Source organism: Rhodamnia argentea, chromosome 4 (genome assembly GCF_020921035.1).
Source record: "Rhodamnia argentea isolate NSW1041297 chromosome 4, ASM2092103v1, whole genome shotgun sequence".
In the NCBI taxonomy this organism is placed as follows: Eukaryota; Viridiplantae; Streptophyta; class Magnoliopsida; order Myrtales; family Myrtaceae; genus Rhodamnia; species Rhodamnia argentea.
This window is the reverse complement of record NC_063153.1, coordinates 31677737-31696004: the sequence shown is the minus strand read 5'-3', so window position 1 is coordinate 31696004 and position 18268 is coordinate 31677737. Positions and strand designations below refer to the sequence as shown.

The following is an 18268-nucleotide window of genomic DNA, read 5'->3' as shown; positions in this document are numbered from 1 at the left end:
CCTTCTATTTGGAAGAGGTAAATCAAATGACTAATCTAATTTTGTAGTTTTCACCGGAGCAAGAAGTCCACTTTTGGAACAAAAGATCGACAAAGGAATGTTCAACACCTTTCTTTTCCAATGTCCATCAGCTAAGATGCTCCTTTTGTCCTAGGCATCCTCAATGGAATTAAAAGCAATACTTGAACTTGGTTGACCAAAGTCTCCATGTTTGGTCAAACTCAACTGCTGATTCTTTCGATGTTCTTGCACTTGCAAAGGCAATGGAAAACTGCCTCCATGGCCCACTCTAGTCACACCTTAATGGAACAAGAACGAACTAATTTACTTATTGTTGCGCGTCGAAATCCTTCGACAGGACTTTGTTGGTTATGGGTTCTAGGCCCAAAATGACTATGGCCCAAAAAGGGTTACTCACGCGAGAATCTTTTATCGAACTTAATCCGTTCGTTTTCCGAAAAGGAGTTCTGGGTCGGGTTTGGACAGAGAGTGTCAAATGCAGTAGATTGACACAAAAGGCGCGTTACAAACAGACTTTCAAATTGGACCAAAAAAAAAAAAAAAAAACAGACTTTCAACAACCTCGACGGCCCAATATGTGCAATAGTAACAGTATGTAACAAATTTCGACACGATCCTAGAATTAAATCGATAGGATCGGGAGATGATGTAGGACACAATGCTGGAATTTAATCAACAAGACCGGACGATGGATTGTAGGACACAATACCGGAATTGAATCGACGTGATCGGACAAGATGGGTGAAGGGTACAATACCGGAATTTAATCGACGGTGCTGAACCTAATGAGTAGACGTCGGAATCTAATCGACGACACCTAACTCTGGATATGATACTCGCCGGAATTGAATCGACGACGGGAATCTAAAAACTATATCTAGGCTAGGCTAAAAGCTAAGAGCTAGTTGAAAATGCAAGTGTTTTGGATTTGTTGTGTGTGTGTGTGTGTGTGTGTGTGTGTGTGTATCTTGCTACTGCGAGGTATTTATAAGCGAGCTCTTTGGTAACCGCCGAGTGGTTTCTTCCTTTGGCCCCACGCTTTGCTCTTTTCCACAAGCCATGTGGATGACGGTTTCCCAATCTTCGCGCCTTTTCTTTTTACCTTGTGGGGATTACCGCCAACCGCTTCGATCGTGGCCCCCTTCCGCACGCTTTTCTTGCTCTGGAAGGAAGTGGCGCTAGAATTTACCCCGACACGTGGCACCTTTTTGATTGGCATGTACCTTGCTTCAGTGTTCCTTCCCGTAGCCGATTATCGCTCCCTCACGTGTTTATCACAAGTCTTTCTTGGATTATTTTAAGTGTCAACATATGCCCCTTTTAAAAGATGTAAATCGAAGATTTACCTCTTTTAAAATATCTTCTTCCGGTTTGATGATCTCCAACTGTACAAATGATGATTACGCTTTCCCCTTAATCTCTTTTCCCAAAACGCAACATTTTCAACTTCGTACCGTGCACCGACTCTTTTCATCTTGCTTTTAAGGATCTTGAAAAAGCTCCCAATTATCGTCTTTCTTCATCCACGGTTTTCCTTAAACCCTAAACCCATTTTTTTTTAGCATTCCAAGCTTTTATGGCGACCAAAACCCCCGAGTTCCTTCCTCACCAGTTCATCGCCCGCTTCGATGAGATCATCAATAGTGATGATGCTGATCACCGTTTCCTTAAGTCGTTAAACACTCAACGAGAGTATGCCGGTCTCATTCTCGGGCCCAGCCTCCACGATCACCACCACGTTCCATCGTCTCTTCAATCTTGCTTCCCAATGCGGGCCGATGAGCGACTTCCTATTGAAGCCTCTCCACTAAAGGATATTTGGTTCGTGCCGGCTCGGCGATTTATGAGTTTTCCATCATTCGATGACAGGGCTTATACCCGGTTCCAAAGGCTTCAAGAGGATATTCCAACAGTCGGTCTCCGGGAAACGGCGCAGATCGGGACAACGATTGAGGTCAGCATGTTGTCCCATGATTTGAATAGAGGCCTACTGGGGTCCGTTACAAGCTTCGGGTCCTCCTCTATCAATTGCTTTTTCTTCCCATGGGATCCCATGTCTGTAACTCTTCTAGATACCTTTGCCATAGCTGGTCTCTCCCCTTATGGGGCTTCTATCAAAAATCTGGGGAAAACCAAGGACTGCCCCATCTCTGATGATACTCTTCCCTACGGGAAGTTCATTTATGCTTACCGTAGAACATCCTGAGTCGTTTCCTTTGAGGAGCGAACGGTTTTCCTTCTTTTTTGGCTATTGAAGTATCTATTCTTTAGTCCGACTCTCAAAGTATCCAAGGACTATTATGACCTTGCCTTACTTTTAGCAAAAGAGAACCTTGTTGCTCTTGGCCCTCTTGCCTTGGCGTCTCTATATAGAAGTATTTCTTATGCCGCTCGACTAATGTCAAATTTTGAAGAAGACAGTGTGCTGTCGAGTCCGCTCCGGATTCTTCAAGCCTGGGTCGCATTCTATTTTCCTTTCATGTTCGAGAGCGTTCCTTCCTTCAATCCTAACATGGTTCCTTTAAAGCTTGGTATACGACTACTCCAAGCTGCCCCCTCAAAGGCTCCCGGTGATGTTCAACCTTTCCGGTTCTTTCTTCGACAGCCTTCGTCTTATAAGGCTGATCAAGTAGACTTCTTTCCTTACCGCTCAGGCAAATTCAACTTTTGTTTCAGTTCTCGAACCTTAAAACGGTTCACTCATCGTAACTTTTGGACCTTTGTTCTATTCCCTCGAGACCTTCCAATCTGACTATGTCTTAAGGGAAGGTTCTATCCTGGTTTTGAACCATATTTTCCTCATTATTGCGCCAAGCGGTTCGGCTTTCGACAGGCGGTGCCTATGCCTATCCCTTATCTCATGGATTTCCCATCGATGGACAAGAAAATCTATAACATCAAGATCGAGGGACCGTTTGCATGCTGTGCTGAAATTACGACCATGATGTATCAGCGGTTCTCGGGAGACATCCCAATAGCACTACGCTCTAGTCCCGGCGTGACTTCCGAGTTTACGACTTAGTGGATGTCCTTTGCCTTCGAGAGCCATTTCGAAGATGCTATCTCATCTATCCTTCAGAGTAGGCGGATACAACTCTTTGGTCATGCCTTGAAGAAAATCGGGAAAAAGGGTGCAACCAAGGCTCTCTCAATCGGTGGTCGCAAATGTCCGACGATTGTTTCTAGCGAGTCTCTTTCTTCTTAATTTTCTCGGTATAACCGGCCCGAAGTGACTTTACTTTACTTTCGCTATTAGGTGATGACTCTGATGACGAAGCTGATGAAGAGACACTTACCTCTCTTAAACGGCGAAAGATCGGAGCGAAGAAGAGCAAATCTCCGGTGGAATCTCCAAGAGTCCCTCAACATGTCGGAGCACCTCCAACTCTTGTCCCGAAGATCCTTTGGTGGGTCTTGATCCAACTATTGGGGGCCCAAGCAACATTACCGTTGCTGGAAGTTCGTCCGAACCCGCGGCTCCTTCGCTTATAGAGCCTCAAGGGGAGCCTTCTTTGCTAGCCCTTGCTATTGTCCCGGCCTCGATGGTCGAAGCTCCTTTGATGGTCGAAGGTCTCTCAACAACCGAGGATCCTTCAACAATCGAGGATCCCACCAAAGTTCCCTTTGGTGGGATCTTCCCGCTACTTCTCTTCTTCTGTCGCCCGTCGAAGACATTCAAACCCATCTTGCTGGATCTTCTCGCTCTTCGGATCATTCGAGTATGCCTCAATCAAGCGGCTCGCCTGACTCGGAGATTTTCAGCAAGTTGGGAATCATGCTGTCTTGCTCCTTGACCTTGTTCATTCGGGGGTGGCCTCCTTTGTCGACAACCCATTGAATATTCAAAGCATCTAATCCGTGATGGAATGGTCGATTAAAGAGGAGACTAGTGGGAAGCTTCCTGCAAGTTTAGTTCGTAGGCCGAAAGCGTTCTTGGAACACTTTCCTACTCCCTTTGCGCATTTTCGACAATGTTGGGACAAGATACTCGCCTTATCGAATTTTCCCGATCAGCTCTTCTCTCCTAGCTCCGAGACCCAAGAAGCGGGGCAACTTGTGACTCAAGGAGAACAGTCCCTTCAATCCGCTATTGACGAGCTCGCTGCTTTGGACAAAAAGGAAGCTGCCCCGGAGCAACAGAGGCTAGCGATAGAGAGAGAATTGGAGGAGACTCGAAGTCAACGATCGATCGTACTTTCCCGTCGATCCTCCATAGAAGATCAATTGAAAACGTCTGTAGCCTCCTTAGAAGAGAAGAAATGAACCGATTGCGCTCGGGTTGTGCAGGTAGAAGTAGATCGACGTCGTACTAGGAATATGTACATGGATAAAAATAGGAAGTTTGAACATTTACTCTGTGAGTTGCTTGAGGGGATCAAGACGGTCTTGTATCATGATATTTGTTAATGAAATCTCCCCTTTTTTCCTCCTTATTTTCCGTATTGCATTCCGCCACGATCCATATAATTGCCCACGTCCGAGTAATCGCCATCATTATCCCGAGTCGGTTACTTCGCGATCCCTTATAAATAATGATTGCCCCTAAATGCCAATCCACACGAACTTTGCCATAGAGTTTACATGAGTATTCACGCAGCTTCCTGTTTGTCGCGCTTCGACGCTTTTTCTCACAATGAAGCCAAAAGGGAACTTTCCTTATCCTTCATGATCACCAACCCAGCAATGGTCACATCATTTTAGGTCCACATCTCACAAGTTTGCCACCTCCTTCTTTACTGATTAATTGTTTTCCCCGCTACTCCGAAGAAATCTTACCCTTTGAGCAATCTATTATTTGTACCTACGCTTGGTTGTCGGATAATTATAAATTTTCTTCATATCCATCCTTCGACCATCAATTTTACAACCGGTACAAACGACCGGAAGGAGAGGCAGCTACCATCCCGGCACGAGCCAGGATAGATGTCCTGTTATCCTTTTGCGGTACATCTATTGATCCCTCCAAGTATGGCATCATTGGCGCTTTGTGTTGCTTTTGGTCACCATCATCGAATTGTTTCTTTTTGCCTATTGGTCCAATGACCCCTACCCTTCTTGATATTTGGTTCATGACCGGTCTTTCTCCATTTATTGATAGTGACTCTCGACCTCCGAACGACCAATTTTTTCCCGATATGTCCCGCTGCCTTGACTCGCTATATGGCGAATTCATGGATCGCCATGTTAAATCTTCAGGACCCATTCTTCTCGGGGAACATACATCCTTCCTTTTGTGTTGGCTTTGCAAATATGTCTTCTGTCTCCCCACATGTCGAATTTCCTTAGAATTCCTTGATATGGTCTATGAACTGGCATGTGATGTTGATATTGGATTAGGTCGGATGTTCCTGGCTGCATTGTATCGGGGGTTATCGGATGCTCAATCTTCGCTGATGGACAAACATCCTGCTCCTTTTTCCGGTCCTTTATGGATTCTGCACCATTGGCTCCGAGCGTACTTTCCTCATATGTTCTTTGATCAAGCGCTCACTTCGACGGTTGGATCATCGAAAATTAGAGGAAATGATGTACCCACGGCGTTCAATCAGATCCTCCACTGTGCTCCCGATGACCTTAACCCTTTCGATGACTTTCTTATTGAACCGTTGTCTCTCACCGGTTTTGATTTTTTCAGGATTCCTGTCGACGATGATGTCTATAGCTCCTCCAGTGCAGGTCCCGATTCTCATCTTTTTTGGATGAACGTATTAGTCCCAAATGACTTAGCCATGAATTTCTCTCGCGGCGGCGAATTCTCATCGGGATTTGAGATTTATAACCCTCATTATTGTGCTCGCCAATTCGGGCTTACTCGGGGAATTCCAATGCTGGTGGTGTATTTCATGAATTTTCCCTTTTCTCGCTGTAAGGAGGATGTAACCGACATGGTGGGCCATATCGAAGTTGCACATGCTGTTCTTAGGCGCTTTGTATTTGTCAACTTCTCTAGCCATCCTTGTAGTTCCTCATTTTTTGACAAGTGGTGGCTCTCCTACCGCTCCTCTTTGTTTTCAACCGGTGCAAGGGACGTTCTTTCGAAAGTCCGTCGAAACTCATTGGGTTTGCTTCATCCTCTAAGAAAACCTGCTCCTTTCCTTATACCGAGCATTATACTTGAGCAACCAATCGATGAAGGTAAACCCTTTGTTGATATAGGTATACGAACAACCTAACAATGAAAGTGGGTACTTCTTTGCATTCTCGCTTGATGTAAGTGTTGATCTAACTTCCTCCACAGATGATTCACTAGCTTCCGACGACCGCATGGATGATCTACCCAACAAATCGTGGGTTGTTCATATGAACATGGCGAGTGCCTTAGCTGGCCCATCGAATGCTCTTCGCCGCAACTATCCATATCTTCGCGGCAAGTGGTTGTGCCTGCATGATTTACCTATCCGATTCAATGTCGTGCCCATAGATTTGCCATTAATGAACTCTTCCTCACATTTGGCTCGACTTTAAGGTCCTTCAGGACAAGGCAGCGTGAACTAGCGATCATCAACAACCTGGAAATAGATTCTCTCCTTGCCGACAATGAGTCGGCTTATCAATGTAGTATTCTTGATACCCTGGAAAGTGACGGCTGTACCACCCTATAAGTACTATCTGCATAATTGAAGGCAATCAAACAGCAAGAGGCAATTTGCGAATCACTACACCTTGATATGATGCAGGCCAATCATCAAAAGGAGGCAATTGTTGATGCCAATTGCAACAATGAAATGCAACTTCATAGTTTTGTCTTGAGTTTTGAATGGCATGTGTTGTAGTCCGCTGTTGCTAGTCCCACATTAATGCCACCTGTCTTTATCATCTTAATCTATCGTTGAACTGCCGGTCTTAGTGTCAATTCTCTAAAGTTCATCATGACATGATCTTCTCAATATCATCCTTTTTCCATGCGGCATTTAATGAAAGGCGTCATTTCCGATTCTCCTTCCGAATTCAAATCGTCATGATGGTTCGACGTGGTCAATAGCCAGCGGGAAACCCGCCACTTGCGTCATTATGGTTACTTATGTACTTCACCAATCGCGATATACCTCCTCGCCTCGATAACCATCTACTAACTTTACCGCCTCGATCATCGGAAGGTCGTGGGCGGATACTTAGCATCGTGGGACGAGTAGTTGGCTCACATAAATAGGTTGAGGGCGTGCCTCATCTCCGAGATTGACTTCTTACGGTGGGTCTTGAGCTTGAATTACTTTGTCGTCCTCCTTAAATGGGGATTCTTCGAAATTTAGAATGCCATCTGCAAGTCGTCTAACTTGATCATTTTGCTCGGCCCAGTAGGCCTTATACCTCTTAGCGAGGTTTTGTGCAAATGATTGGGTTTCCATCATAAAACTGATCGATTGATTCCACCGGTTCCTTTCTCGGGATCCACTCGGTGCTCCCTTTGTCGAAACGGCAGAATGCAATATCTCTTGAGTCCGCTTCAGGCGGCTTAGATACTCGAAGGCAATCATCCGGCATCACTTTGTCCCTACCGGATATACTAGCCCAGGTAACACAAGTCCGAGGATTTGCTTTTACATATTCCACTTTGTCCCCATTCCGTAATGCCAGCATTTGGTGAAGTGTTGATGGGACACATTGGTTTCCATGTATCTAATCTCGTCCCAACAGCAAGGTATAAGACCCGTCGGCGTCGACGACGCAGAAGGACGTCCTCGATGTTTTAGATCCGACAATCAGGTCGGCGACATATACTCCCTTTACTTTAGTAATCTCGCCAGTGAAATCAGATAATTGTATATTCGATGGGATTATTTCGTCATCATTCCTTCCTATTTTCTTGAATAAGCGGTATGGAATGAGGTTTAACGTTGATCCCCAATCTACCAGCACTTTCATTACCGGCCGCCCGTTGATCTTGGCATTTATGTTGAGCGACCTCAAGTGATTTGAGACATCTTCCATGGGTTTTCTAAATTCCATGGTTTCTTCGTCATTGAAGCAAAACCGAGCCCCTTCCTTCTCTTGCATCGTTTCTTTGTCGCCGCCGTCGGTTGAGGTCGACTCAAGTCGAAACTCGTGTGGCAATTTAACTCGTACCATACAAAAGCTTAGAGGGGATACTAACCTGCTAACGTAGGATTTAAATCGAAATTTAGATGCAAATGTTTTCCGTGGTTTTGTACCCTTATCCTCTTTTTCTTAAGCTAGCTGTGTCTCTTCCTATCGTCGCCGCCGCCAAACCAGATTTCTTGTCCTCCGAATCTTGGTGTGGTTAGGAGCTGTTAGTACTGACCCATGACCGGCTGGAATCTCCTGTTGCCGTTCTTTCTTTGCACCCTTCTCTTTTGAGTTCGGGTCAAGATTTTCTCCTTTTCTTGGTCTTCCGTCACCTTATACCACGATCCCTCTACGGGGTTGCCTGCTATCTTAAGAGTTCGTTGACGATGTGGCTCATGGGGGCTTCGTCGAAAATTTCAGTCGAACTCTTTTCCCCATCCATAATGAATTCTTTTTTGAGGATGTGGGGGTGGCGGACCATTGCTTACGTAATAATCGAACTTGCCATTTGGCTCACCTAAAGTACTAATTGTAGGGTCCCCCTCATCGTATCTCCGCTTAAATGACTTATAAATTCTCCGATGGTTGGGACTTCTCCGAGGTCCGGTACTTTTGATGTGAAAAGGCGTCTTGTCTCTCCGACTAGTTCGACCGTTCTTTTGGTACCCTTCCTCGGGTGTACTCATGTTTCCCAATTTTCGTCCGCAATGAGCGCATAAATTTATTGACATATGCCCTTTATTCGATCGCTTTAAAGACACCATCCCGGTCATTCTTGGAAAAGGATCAGAATCCACATCCATCGAGGGCTTCCCTTTGTCCTCGGCGAATTTGATCTTCCCTTGTCGAATCGCTTCTTGAATGTTCTTTTTGAGGACTAAACAATCCGAAGTGCTATGGCTCCACGAATGGTGCCATTTGCGTGATTTCTTTCCCGCTAATTCTTCTTTGGATGGTATCTTATGTCCTTTTGTTAGCCTGATTTGTCCGTCAGCCAGCAATATGTCGACAATTTCTTCCGCCCAATTCGCATCGAATGAATAGTACACTGCCTCTTTTGCTTTAGCCATTATGGCTGTCTTCTCTTTCATCCTTGTCGGCTTCGGTGCTTGGCAAGTGTATGGCTTATCGATGGTTAACTAGGCGACGACCACTTCGACAGGATCCGTTGATTCTTCGTCGAAATCAGGTGGCTCGACAAAACTTACATCTCCTCTTCGGGTATGCCTCTTATCTTTTTCCTTGAGCAGACTCTCATGCTTTGCCGCCATCGTGGACAATTCGAACAGATCCGCACATGGATGTCCCACCATCCTATCTCGTATTTCGAATTTCAACCCGTTGAAGGCGAATTCAGCGAATGTCTTTTCGGGTAAAGGAACTAAGCACTTGTTCCTAGCCCGTTTGAACCTTGCAATAAACCGGTCGACAGTCTTATTTGTCATTTGCTTCATTGTTGACAAATCCGCTATCGACAAGTTCGACACCGCTCTTTGAAACCGGTCATGAAACAAACATTCCATCTGCTCCCATGTCAACATCGAATTGGGTGGTAGTGCGGTATACCATGTAAAGGCTGTCTTTGACAAGGATAATGGAAAGAGCCTTAATTTCCAGTGATTCGCTGTGTAGCATCTCCACATAGTGCTAGAAAATGATTAATTTGTTCATATGTGGACCGATCATCCTTGCCAATAAAAAGTGTGAACTCGGGTATTTTAAACCCTCTTGGATACGGGATCGTATCCATCCAATCTGGGTATGGTTTTCGGTAGACATTAGCTCGGTATCCTACCATTGGGTCAATGTATACGGGTACCTGGTCGAACACTGGTTGATGGTACTGCGGTTGATATGGCATTTGATATCCAGGTTGTGGTACATGATACATGGGTTGTACAACAAGCTAAAACATAGGCTCGGGACCTGGTGGTTGTAGAACTTGATTCATCTGCTGATATCCAGGTCATAAGGCTTGATGTCCAAACCGTCCCGGCCCCCCGACCTGGGAAAATTGGTCCTACCCCCTAGCTCGCCATTGCCCCCTAAAGGGTACAGCTCCTTGATTTTCGATGATCATGGGTACAAGTTGTTCATTGACAGGGACGGGATTATGTCAAGTACCTGCCTCCCGACGAGCAATATTCTCGTCTTGTCGAACAGGGTGTCCCGGAAACATAACAGTGTCCACAGGTATATCTTGTCGAATAGGATGTCTAGGGAACATACCCGTGTCTACATTTACCGGAGGTCTAGGTTCGTTGGCCGGTAACACCTCCCCGCATTGCGTAATCCGTGCAGGTGCTAAAGGCTGAGTATTCCGCCCTGCATGGCCTACATTTGGCGATGTCGTTACTAGTAACCCGCCACTTATTGCTGGTACAAAACCATTCCCTTCTTGAACATGAGGTGGGTTAACCGTAATCCCATTTTGTCCTCAAGTACATTCGTGATATGTGTTGATGATTAACGGCCCGATAACCTCGGTCATTCGCTGGACCATGTGATCAGCAAACTCGTTCTGGACTTCTTCGATGGTACGCCTTATCGATGTTAACATGACAGGCGTCATTTCCGGATTCCTCCTTGGCTCCTCGACGTTACGTCGAGAGATCTCGACGTCCTCTTGATGGGCTGTGGATGACTCCATTCGTTGTATTTCTTCCAGGGGTTCGTCTCCACCACCGTCTAAGTTATTACGTCCTTGTGTGCGTGGCATAGCACTTCTCTCGAACCGACACCAATTGTCCCACCGGGCGTGCCAAAAAAGATTGGTGCGCGTTGAAATCCTTCGACGGGGCTTTGTTGGTTATGGGTTCTAGGCCCAAAATGACTATGGCCTAAAAAGGGTTACTCACGCGAGAATCTTTTATCGAACTTAATCCGTTCGTTTTCCAAAAAGGGTCATTCGTGGGGATTACCGCCAACCGCTTCGATCGTGGCCCCCTTCCGCGCACTTTTCTTGCTCGGGAAGGAAGTAGCGCCAGAATTTACCCCGACACGTGACACCTTTTTGATTGGCACGTACATTGCTTCAATGTTCCTTCCTGAATCTGATTATCGCTCCCTCACGTGCTTGTCACGAGTCTTTCTTGGATTATTTTAAGTGTCAACACTTACAAAACGAAAACATACGACTTGTAATAAAATAGTTTTGCAATTTCTTTTTTTTTTTTGGTTAAAAAGACACCAAAAACTCCAAATTGTGCCCACAACAACACATTTACCTTAAATCTTTTTCCTGATAGCACCATAAATTTTAAACTTCTAATTATATGACATATTTACCATCAATCAAAATTTAGTCAACATAACGTCCATGTGACTTAAGTGTAATAAATATGACATTATTTTGGCTGAAAAATAATGTGACCACGTGGTAATAGAAATACAGACGTACATGACAATCATAGCCACCTTCCGAAGTACAAATATAGCTGAATTATAAAGTTGACATTCGAACATGGTGGGCTTCGACCAAAAAAAAAAGACATGGTGGGCACCCATTCAATGACCCAAGCTCCATCATTTATATCCCTTTATAGTTCACTTACATGTCTCCAACTTTCCTGTTGTACATACTCTACTTTAGAAATTCATATGCCAGTTTCCGTATTAAAAAAGAAAAAAATTCATCCACCTCTATCTCCAACCAAACTCGTGCATGGGGCGACCTAAGACATTAGCATATTATTCTCTTTATTGAGATTACTATAGCATACAACAAATTACTCAGCACGATGATTTGAATTAGATTGAAAGTTAGCCAATCGAAAAAGCTTTCGTCTATAATCAGAAAAAAAAACGGTGTGAAATGATCCGAAAGACAAGGTCAGCAATTACGTTTCTCTATCTATCAATGCGAAAGCAAATGAACCGCTTTGCTAATCTATACTATTATTGTCGATTTCTTGAGTGTTGAATTATTACAAAGCTCACTCAATATATCAACATAAGACAGCTGGCCAACTTTGCTTGGACTTCGAATTTTAAAGAATTATTGACATCTAATTATGTCCGCTATTGGTTTAAACAGGATTTTTTTTTTTTTTTTTTTGCAATAAGGGGGGAGTTAGGCGTACAAATATTACTTTGCGGTATAAATCCTCCAAAATATAACATGGCAAACCCGATAGGATGCACGTGTGAGTGAGTCGTGTTAAAAAAATCACATAGTAGAGAATCGATGTGGTGTAGATAAGTTAAATATATATTAGTTGGCCTATAACTCATTGACTTAAGTTTTTGAGTGAAGGTAGGTCTAATTGAGTATATTGACGGGTTTGAATTTGGGCTCCCTCTTGACAATCTCACGTGGTGAAAATATCGGATTTCTGCTACGCACTTCCGACAAAATCCTTACTAGGAACCTACATGTCTTAGTTGTTATATCAAAATTTTAGAAAACTTTATTGTAAATGAATTTTCCTTGAATTCATTTAGTTAAAGATCAAGACACAAAAGAGGACCTGTCGACCCACTTGGACAAGAAAAGCAATTCCAGCTATGACTTGACCACTAAAGTGTAAACGTGAATTTCCCTTGAGCATGCCTTGTTTGACTATCAACGATTGCAAATGTTCACAACCGAACGCTCCCCTCTATAAAACACCCCACGGAACTCCCTAACCATAGCTCAAAACGAACCATGGATCACTTCTACCTCTCCCTCCTCCTCCTCTTCGTCTCTTTCGTCACCCTCTCCCTCTTCTTCATCACCTACCGGCACATCGCCCACTTTGCCGGTGCCAACCTCCCGCCGGGCAAGGCCGGGCTCCCTTTCATCGGGGAGACCCTGGAGTTCCTGTCCTCCGGGTGGAAGGGCCACCCCGAGAAGTTCATCTTCGACCGCATCGCCCGCTACTCCTCCGAGATCTTCAAGACCTCCCTACTCGCCGAGCCAACCGCCGTCCTCTGCGGCGCCGCCGGCAACAAGTTCCTCTTCTCCAACGAGAACAAGCTCGTCACCGCATGGTGGCCCGACTCCATCAACAAGGTCTTTCCTTCCTCCACCCAGACCTCCTCCAAGGAGGAGGCGAAGAAGATGAGGAAGATGCTCCCCAACTTCATGAAGCCCGAGGCACTCCAAAGGTACCGTTAAATATTTCATATCGCTTATCTACGGAGCTTATATATATATATATATATTGGTCTCTCTTTACCTAATGGCTTGACGTTTTGGATTGGATTCTTAACAGGTACATCGGAATAATGGACCATATCGCCCAGCGGCACTTCGCCATGGGGTGGGAGGGCAAGGTTGAGATCGTCGTGTTCCCTCTCGCCAAGAGGTACACCTTCTGGCTGGCCTGCCGCTTGTTCATGAGCGTCGAGGACCCGGACCACGTTGCCAAGTTCGCCGACCCGTTCAACGTCCTGGCCTCCGGGATGTTCTCGGTGCCGATCGACCTGCCAGGGACACCGCTGAACCGCGCGAAGCACGCTTCCAACTTCATCAGGAAGGAACTGAGGGCGATTATCAAGCAGAGGAAGATCGATCTGGCCGAGGGGAAGGCCTCGGCGACGCAGGACATACTGTCACACATGCTCTTGGCGACGGACGAAGACGGTAAGCACATGAAGGAGCTCGACATCGCCGACAAGATCCTAGGGTTGTTGGTCGGCGGGCACGACACGGCGAGCGCTGCTTGCACTTTCATCGTCAAGTATCTCGCTGAGCTTCCTGAAGTCTACGATGGAGTTTACAACGGTACGTTCCAAAAATTTTTCCTTCCATATTCTTCTGGCACCAATTATTTGAATCCGTCCGCACGTATACCTGAAGCTGTCAGAATTATGAAACGCGTGTTATTCTTGGGAAAATCTCGCGAAGATGTTATTTATTTATGCATGAAGTCTTTGTTTTATTTTTACTATATTATTAAGACGTGAAGGGAACAAAAGAAAGTCATATTCGCAAGATAGGGAGACTGATTGGTAGCGAATTACTTGAGGGTTTGTGTTTTGAGAAAACTCCAAAGCTTTCAAGTCAACATTATTTAGTCAAGTAAACTATTATATATGTATGTGATGAATTTAAAGATTATAGACCACAAAGATATCTTGATCGACTAGGTTAGCCAAGATCGCACTTTTCACTTTTCATAGACACAAGGAATTAGGACTCTGACGACTGGAGTAATGACAAATTGGACGGTAGACCTTCAATATATTGTTACTCTACAACAGCAAAACAAGAAAAAACTTTCGCTCCGCGATCTGGTATAATTTTTATTTTATTTTATGTGGATGTGATTTTCTTTCGCATTTTCTGAATAAACCAACATCTAAATTTGTCGAGACATCGGTGGGTGGACACGGTACAAGGATGGAAGATTTTTTTATCTAGAGGGTTAACATGCATGTACAAACTTTTATCACCACTTCATCACGGAATCATTTAAGAGAGTCCAAAAAAAGTCATATATCAACCGCATCCATCTAAGTCCAAAACTAAAAAGAATTTCATAAAAACAGGAAAAAAATGATTTCTAATATTGATATTGTTTTGTAGCATGCTTAATTTTTTTTCTATTAATGACTATACTAAATTCAATGTCTTAATAACCAAAAAAAAAAAAAAATCAACGCCACGTGAATCTACGTATCTTTCTAGTTTATTTTATGGTCCAACCACCAACCCCTATTATGCGGCCATTTAATTAGGTTTGAGGGGTGGCATTAAATGAACGAGATTTATTCCTACCCTCTTGATTGGACCGTCCACCTTTCAATTTCTTCCACGTATCATTTATAACTATGAACACATTTCTTACCAGATTTTGTTCTAGTGATGATCGTCATAATTATCATATCATAATAAGCAGGCCGTGAGCTTGACGTGCCGCACGACAACAGAATAACGTCATAAGTGTTCTCATCTTCAGATTATGATATTCAATAGCTTAGTATATGTAGCATATAGATATATTGTATGACAGTGACTTAGTGATTTTTTTTTTTTTTTTGCAGAGCAAATGGAGATCGCAAAATCGAAAGCTCCAGGCGAGCTGTTGAACTGGGACGACCTTCAGAAGATGCGGTATTCGTGGAATGTGGCTTGTGAAGTCATGAGGCTCGCCCCTCCTCTCCAAGGCGCATTCAGGGAAGCCATCAACGACTTCGTCTTCAATGGCTTCTCCATTCCAAAGGGGTGGAAGGTGAGCTATTCACTCTCTCTCTCTCTCTAACCAGATAAAAACATAGACATAATTTATAGTCGATGCCGATAACAATGCGAGAACATCCATAAGAGAAAGTGGAACAAGGTATCCGGATCTCTATGCCCATTCTTCTTGATTATCAAGAAAGGAAAAAAGAAACAAGTGGTGGGCCCCGCCTTGCACGTTGCAAATCGCATGCTTTGGATAATTAAAATCCCAAAAGCGTCAAACTGCGACTAAACATTTCTCATAAAAATCGCAGTTATACTGGAGCGCACACTCAACACATAGGAATGCAGCGTACTTCCCAGAGCCAGAGAAGTTCGACCCATCAAGATTCGATGGGAAGGGGCCCGCTCCGTACACGTACGTACCATTCGGGGGAGGTCCTAGAATGTGCCCAGGGAAAGAGTACGCTCGCCTGGAAATACTCGTGTTCATGCACAACCTGGTCAAGAGGTTCAAGTGGGAGAAGCTGCTCGCCGACGAGAAGATTGTCGTCGACCCGATGCCTATGCCCGCGAAGGGGCTCCCCGTCCGGCTTCACCCTCACAAAGCTTAAGGAGAAAACAAAAATGGGGCCACCTTAGTATATGTCGATCCCTTTATTATCTACTAATTGTGCTAGTAATGTCTTGTGCTTTGTGTGCAATGCGATGCAAATTAACTGTAACATGATGTCATGTGTGTGTAATAGCTGAATAAATTTGCTCTATGGTGGAGTGATGCTTATTAATTATGATGTGGCTTTCATACGTGGATATCACAAGTGATATGCTAGGGAAGCAGGGCACGTGTCGCGATTTCAGTCGGTGGGGCCTGCCGGAATCGTGGCTAACAGGTGCTCCATCAGATCTTATTTTTGTTTTTTCATTTTCCATTTCATATTCCTAATAATAAATCATACTTGCAAAGCATTTTCCTAGTGTTTTTCTATATCTCACGCCCCGCAAGATTTTTATCAAAATATTATATTTAGTTGGTCTAATCTAAAAGATCTTGGATCTGCCGCGCCGTCTGAATGCACGACTAAAACGAAGCATTCACAGCCTTAGTCAGCAAGTCAAAGTTGGCAACTCTGTTGTGAAGTCAACTCACGTTTGGCCTCCTAATATGAATGCGCTCCTGGGTCGGCCGAAGTTAAATTCCGAGGACCGACAACCCACATAATATTAAGTCAACGACTTAATATCCCTATCAAATCCTACACTTTCTGATGGATTTCCAGTGATCAATACGGCATCGCTCTTTGACAATATGGCTAAGAGATTCCATGCGGATGATGAAGAGATAAAAGGGGAAAGCGGATCGTCTTGTCTAAGGCCACGAGAGGGCTTGAATCACTTCAATTATGCCATTGTCGAGAAGACAATGAAGGAATTCCTAGAAATTGCAACCCTTGACGAGCTTAATCTAATTATTCAGAAGGTGGAAAACCGTTTGATAAAATTCTATTTCTTTCTATCATACACCATTTCTGAGTAGATTTTTATGGGAACGAGACTATTTCTCTTTCTCTTTCCTTTTTTTTTTTTTTTACGATGGTAGAGTTCATAAAATGGATGATTTCTAGGACCATGATGACATTGCCAGAAGCTCTTCTCTGCGGAATAGAAACTGGTCTGGAAATGGTTAATCAAATCATTATGGAAAGGTCTCCCTTTGTTGATTATGCGGGCCCCAAAAGTTGGTCTCACATGATCAACGGCTGTCACGTGCTTGGGTTCATGAACCAGGGTCTGCGCAAGCGTCCCCCCAATATAGAGAACGATGAACTGAAACTCATATTAATAAATTAACAAACTCTAGTGCTAAAAGTACATTATAAGTGCCAAAACTTATGTATGATGCTCATTTTAGCACTAAAGCTTTCAAAACGATTACTTAAGTACTAAATTTTTTGAAAAACGCTCACTTCGGGACCAACTCTGATTTGAGCCGACGTAGCTCGCCGGAAATTTAACGTGACTTATTTTTTATTAATATTTGAGTAGGCGTAACTCGATGGAATTGGTACTCAAGTGAGCGTTTTTAAAAAAAATTGATTCTTAAGTGATCGTTTTGAAAGTTTTGGCATTAAAGTGATCGTTTCTCAAAAAAATTGACACTTAAGTGATTATTTTGAGAATTTTGGCACTAAAGTGAGTGCCGTATATAAGTTTTAGCACTTATGGTGTACTTAATCCCAAACTCTGGAATGGACCAAATTAAAGCCATTGTTCACATGAGAACTACATGTGAAGCCAAGCTGATCAATGATCATGATGGAAAAATATATATGTAACTATAAGTCATACTTACTATGTAGGTACACAACAAGTCGCTCAGCCTACCAACTTGTGAGGAAAAAATTACCAAATCAATGCTAAATTCATTGTATGGATATCAATTCGGTCATAAAATTTTTCAATTTTGTCAATTTAGTCTTAAATCTTTGTGCAATAATTCAACGAAATTGGCCGGAATGACTACATTAAACTTTTGCGTAAATGTTTAGGACTAAATTCTAGGGTGCGTTTGGTTGGGGGGAAACTTCATGAAAAATGAAATTGCTTTATGGGGAAATTATTTTTCAAGAAAATGGTTAGCTTTTCTATATTTGGTGATACATGACTGAAAACGTTTTCTAGTGTTTGGATGTCATTTGAAAAATGATTTCAATCTCTTGACTTTATCTCATGCTAAGAAAAATGAATTTTTAGATTATTTTTATTTTAATTCTTTTTCTTTCTCCCTCCACCGCGATCGGCTGGAGGCGGCCATCGGCGAGCTTGAGCTCCCGAGCTCATGTCCGTAGCCGATGGAGGAAGAAGAGAAAGATAAAAGATAAATAAAATAAAATAAAAGAATAAAAATTGTAAAATGCAAAATATCGAAATTATAAAAAAAATACATTGAAATGAGTAATTTTGAAAAGAGTTTTTACATATTTAGATTTAACGATTCACTTTCCTAATTTTATGCATGAACTTTTCGTTGATCGGAAAATGTTTGCAGTTGACTAAGTCATTTTCGAGAAATCAAAGGAGTGAAAGTCCGAAAAACACTTTCGTGGAAAC

The 18268-nt window shown here is 43.4% G+C and overlaps 1 protein-coding gene across 1 annotated transcript; it reads left to right on the top strand.

Annotated features, from left to right (window-relative positions):
* The first annotated feature begins 12666 nt into the window (after window positions 1–12666).
* On the top strand, window positions 12667–15879 carry LOC115749644 (beta-amyrin 28-monooxygenase-like). The gene is made up of 4 exons (XM_030686550.2): window positions 12667–13137; window positions 13245–13756; window positions 15019–15206; window positions 15472–15879. The coding sequence occupies exons 1-4, from the start codon at window positions 12695–12697 to the stop codon at window positions 15769–15771; spliced, it is 1443 nt and encodes a 480-aa protein (XP_030542410.2). The 5' UTR covers window positions 12667–12694; the 3' UTR covers window positions 15772–15879.
* The last annotated feature ends 2389 nt before the right edge of the window (window positions 15880–18268 follow it).

Bases quoted from the DNA above. Each gene is read 5' to 3' on its own strand.
- LOC115749644 (XM_030686550.2), top strand. From the start codon at position 12,695: ATGGATCACTTCTACCTCTCCCTCCTCCTCCTCTTCGTCTCTTTCGTC. The intron at 13,138-13,244 runs GTACCGTTAAAT...GATTCTTAACAG, and splicing joins AAGCCCGAGGCACTCCAAAG to GTACATCGGAATAATGGACC. The intron at 13,757-15,018 runs GTACGTTCCAAA...TTTTTTTTGCAG, and splicing joins CTACGATGGAGTTTACAACG to AGCAAATGGAGATCGCAAAA.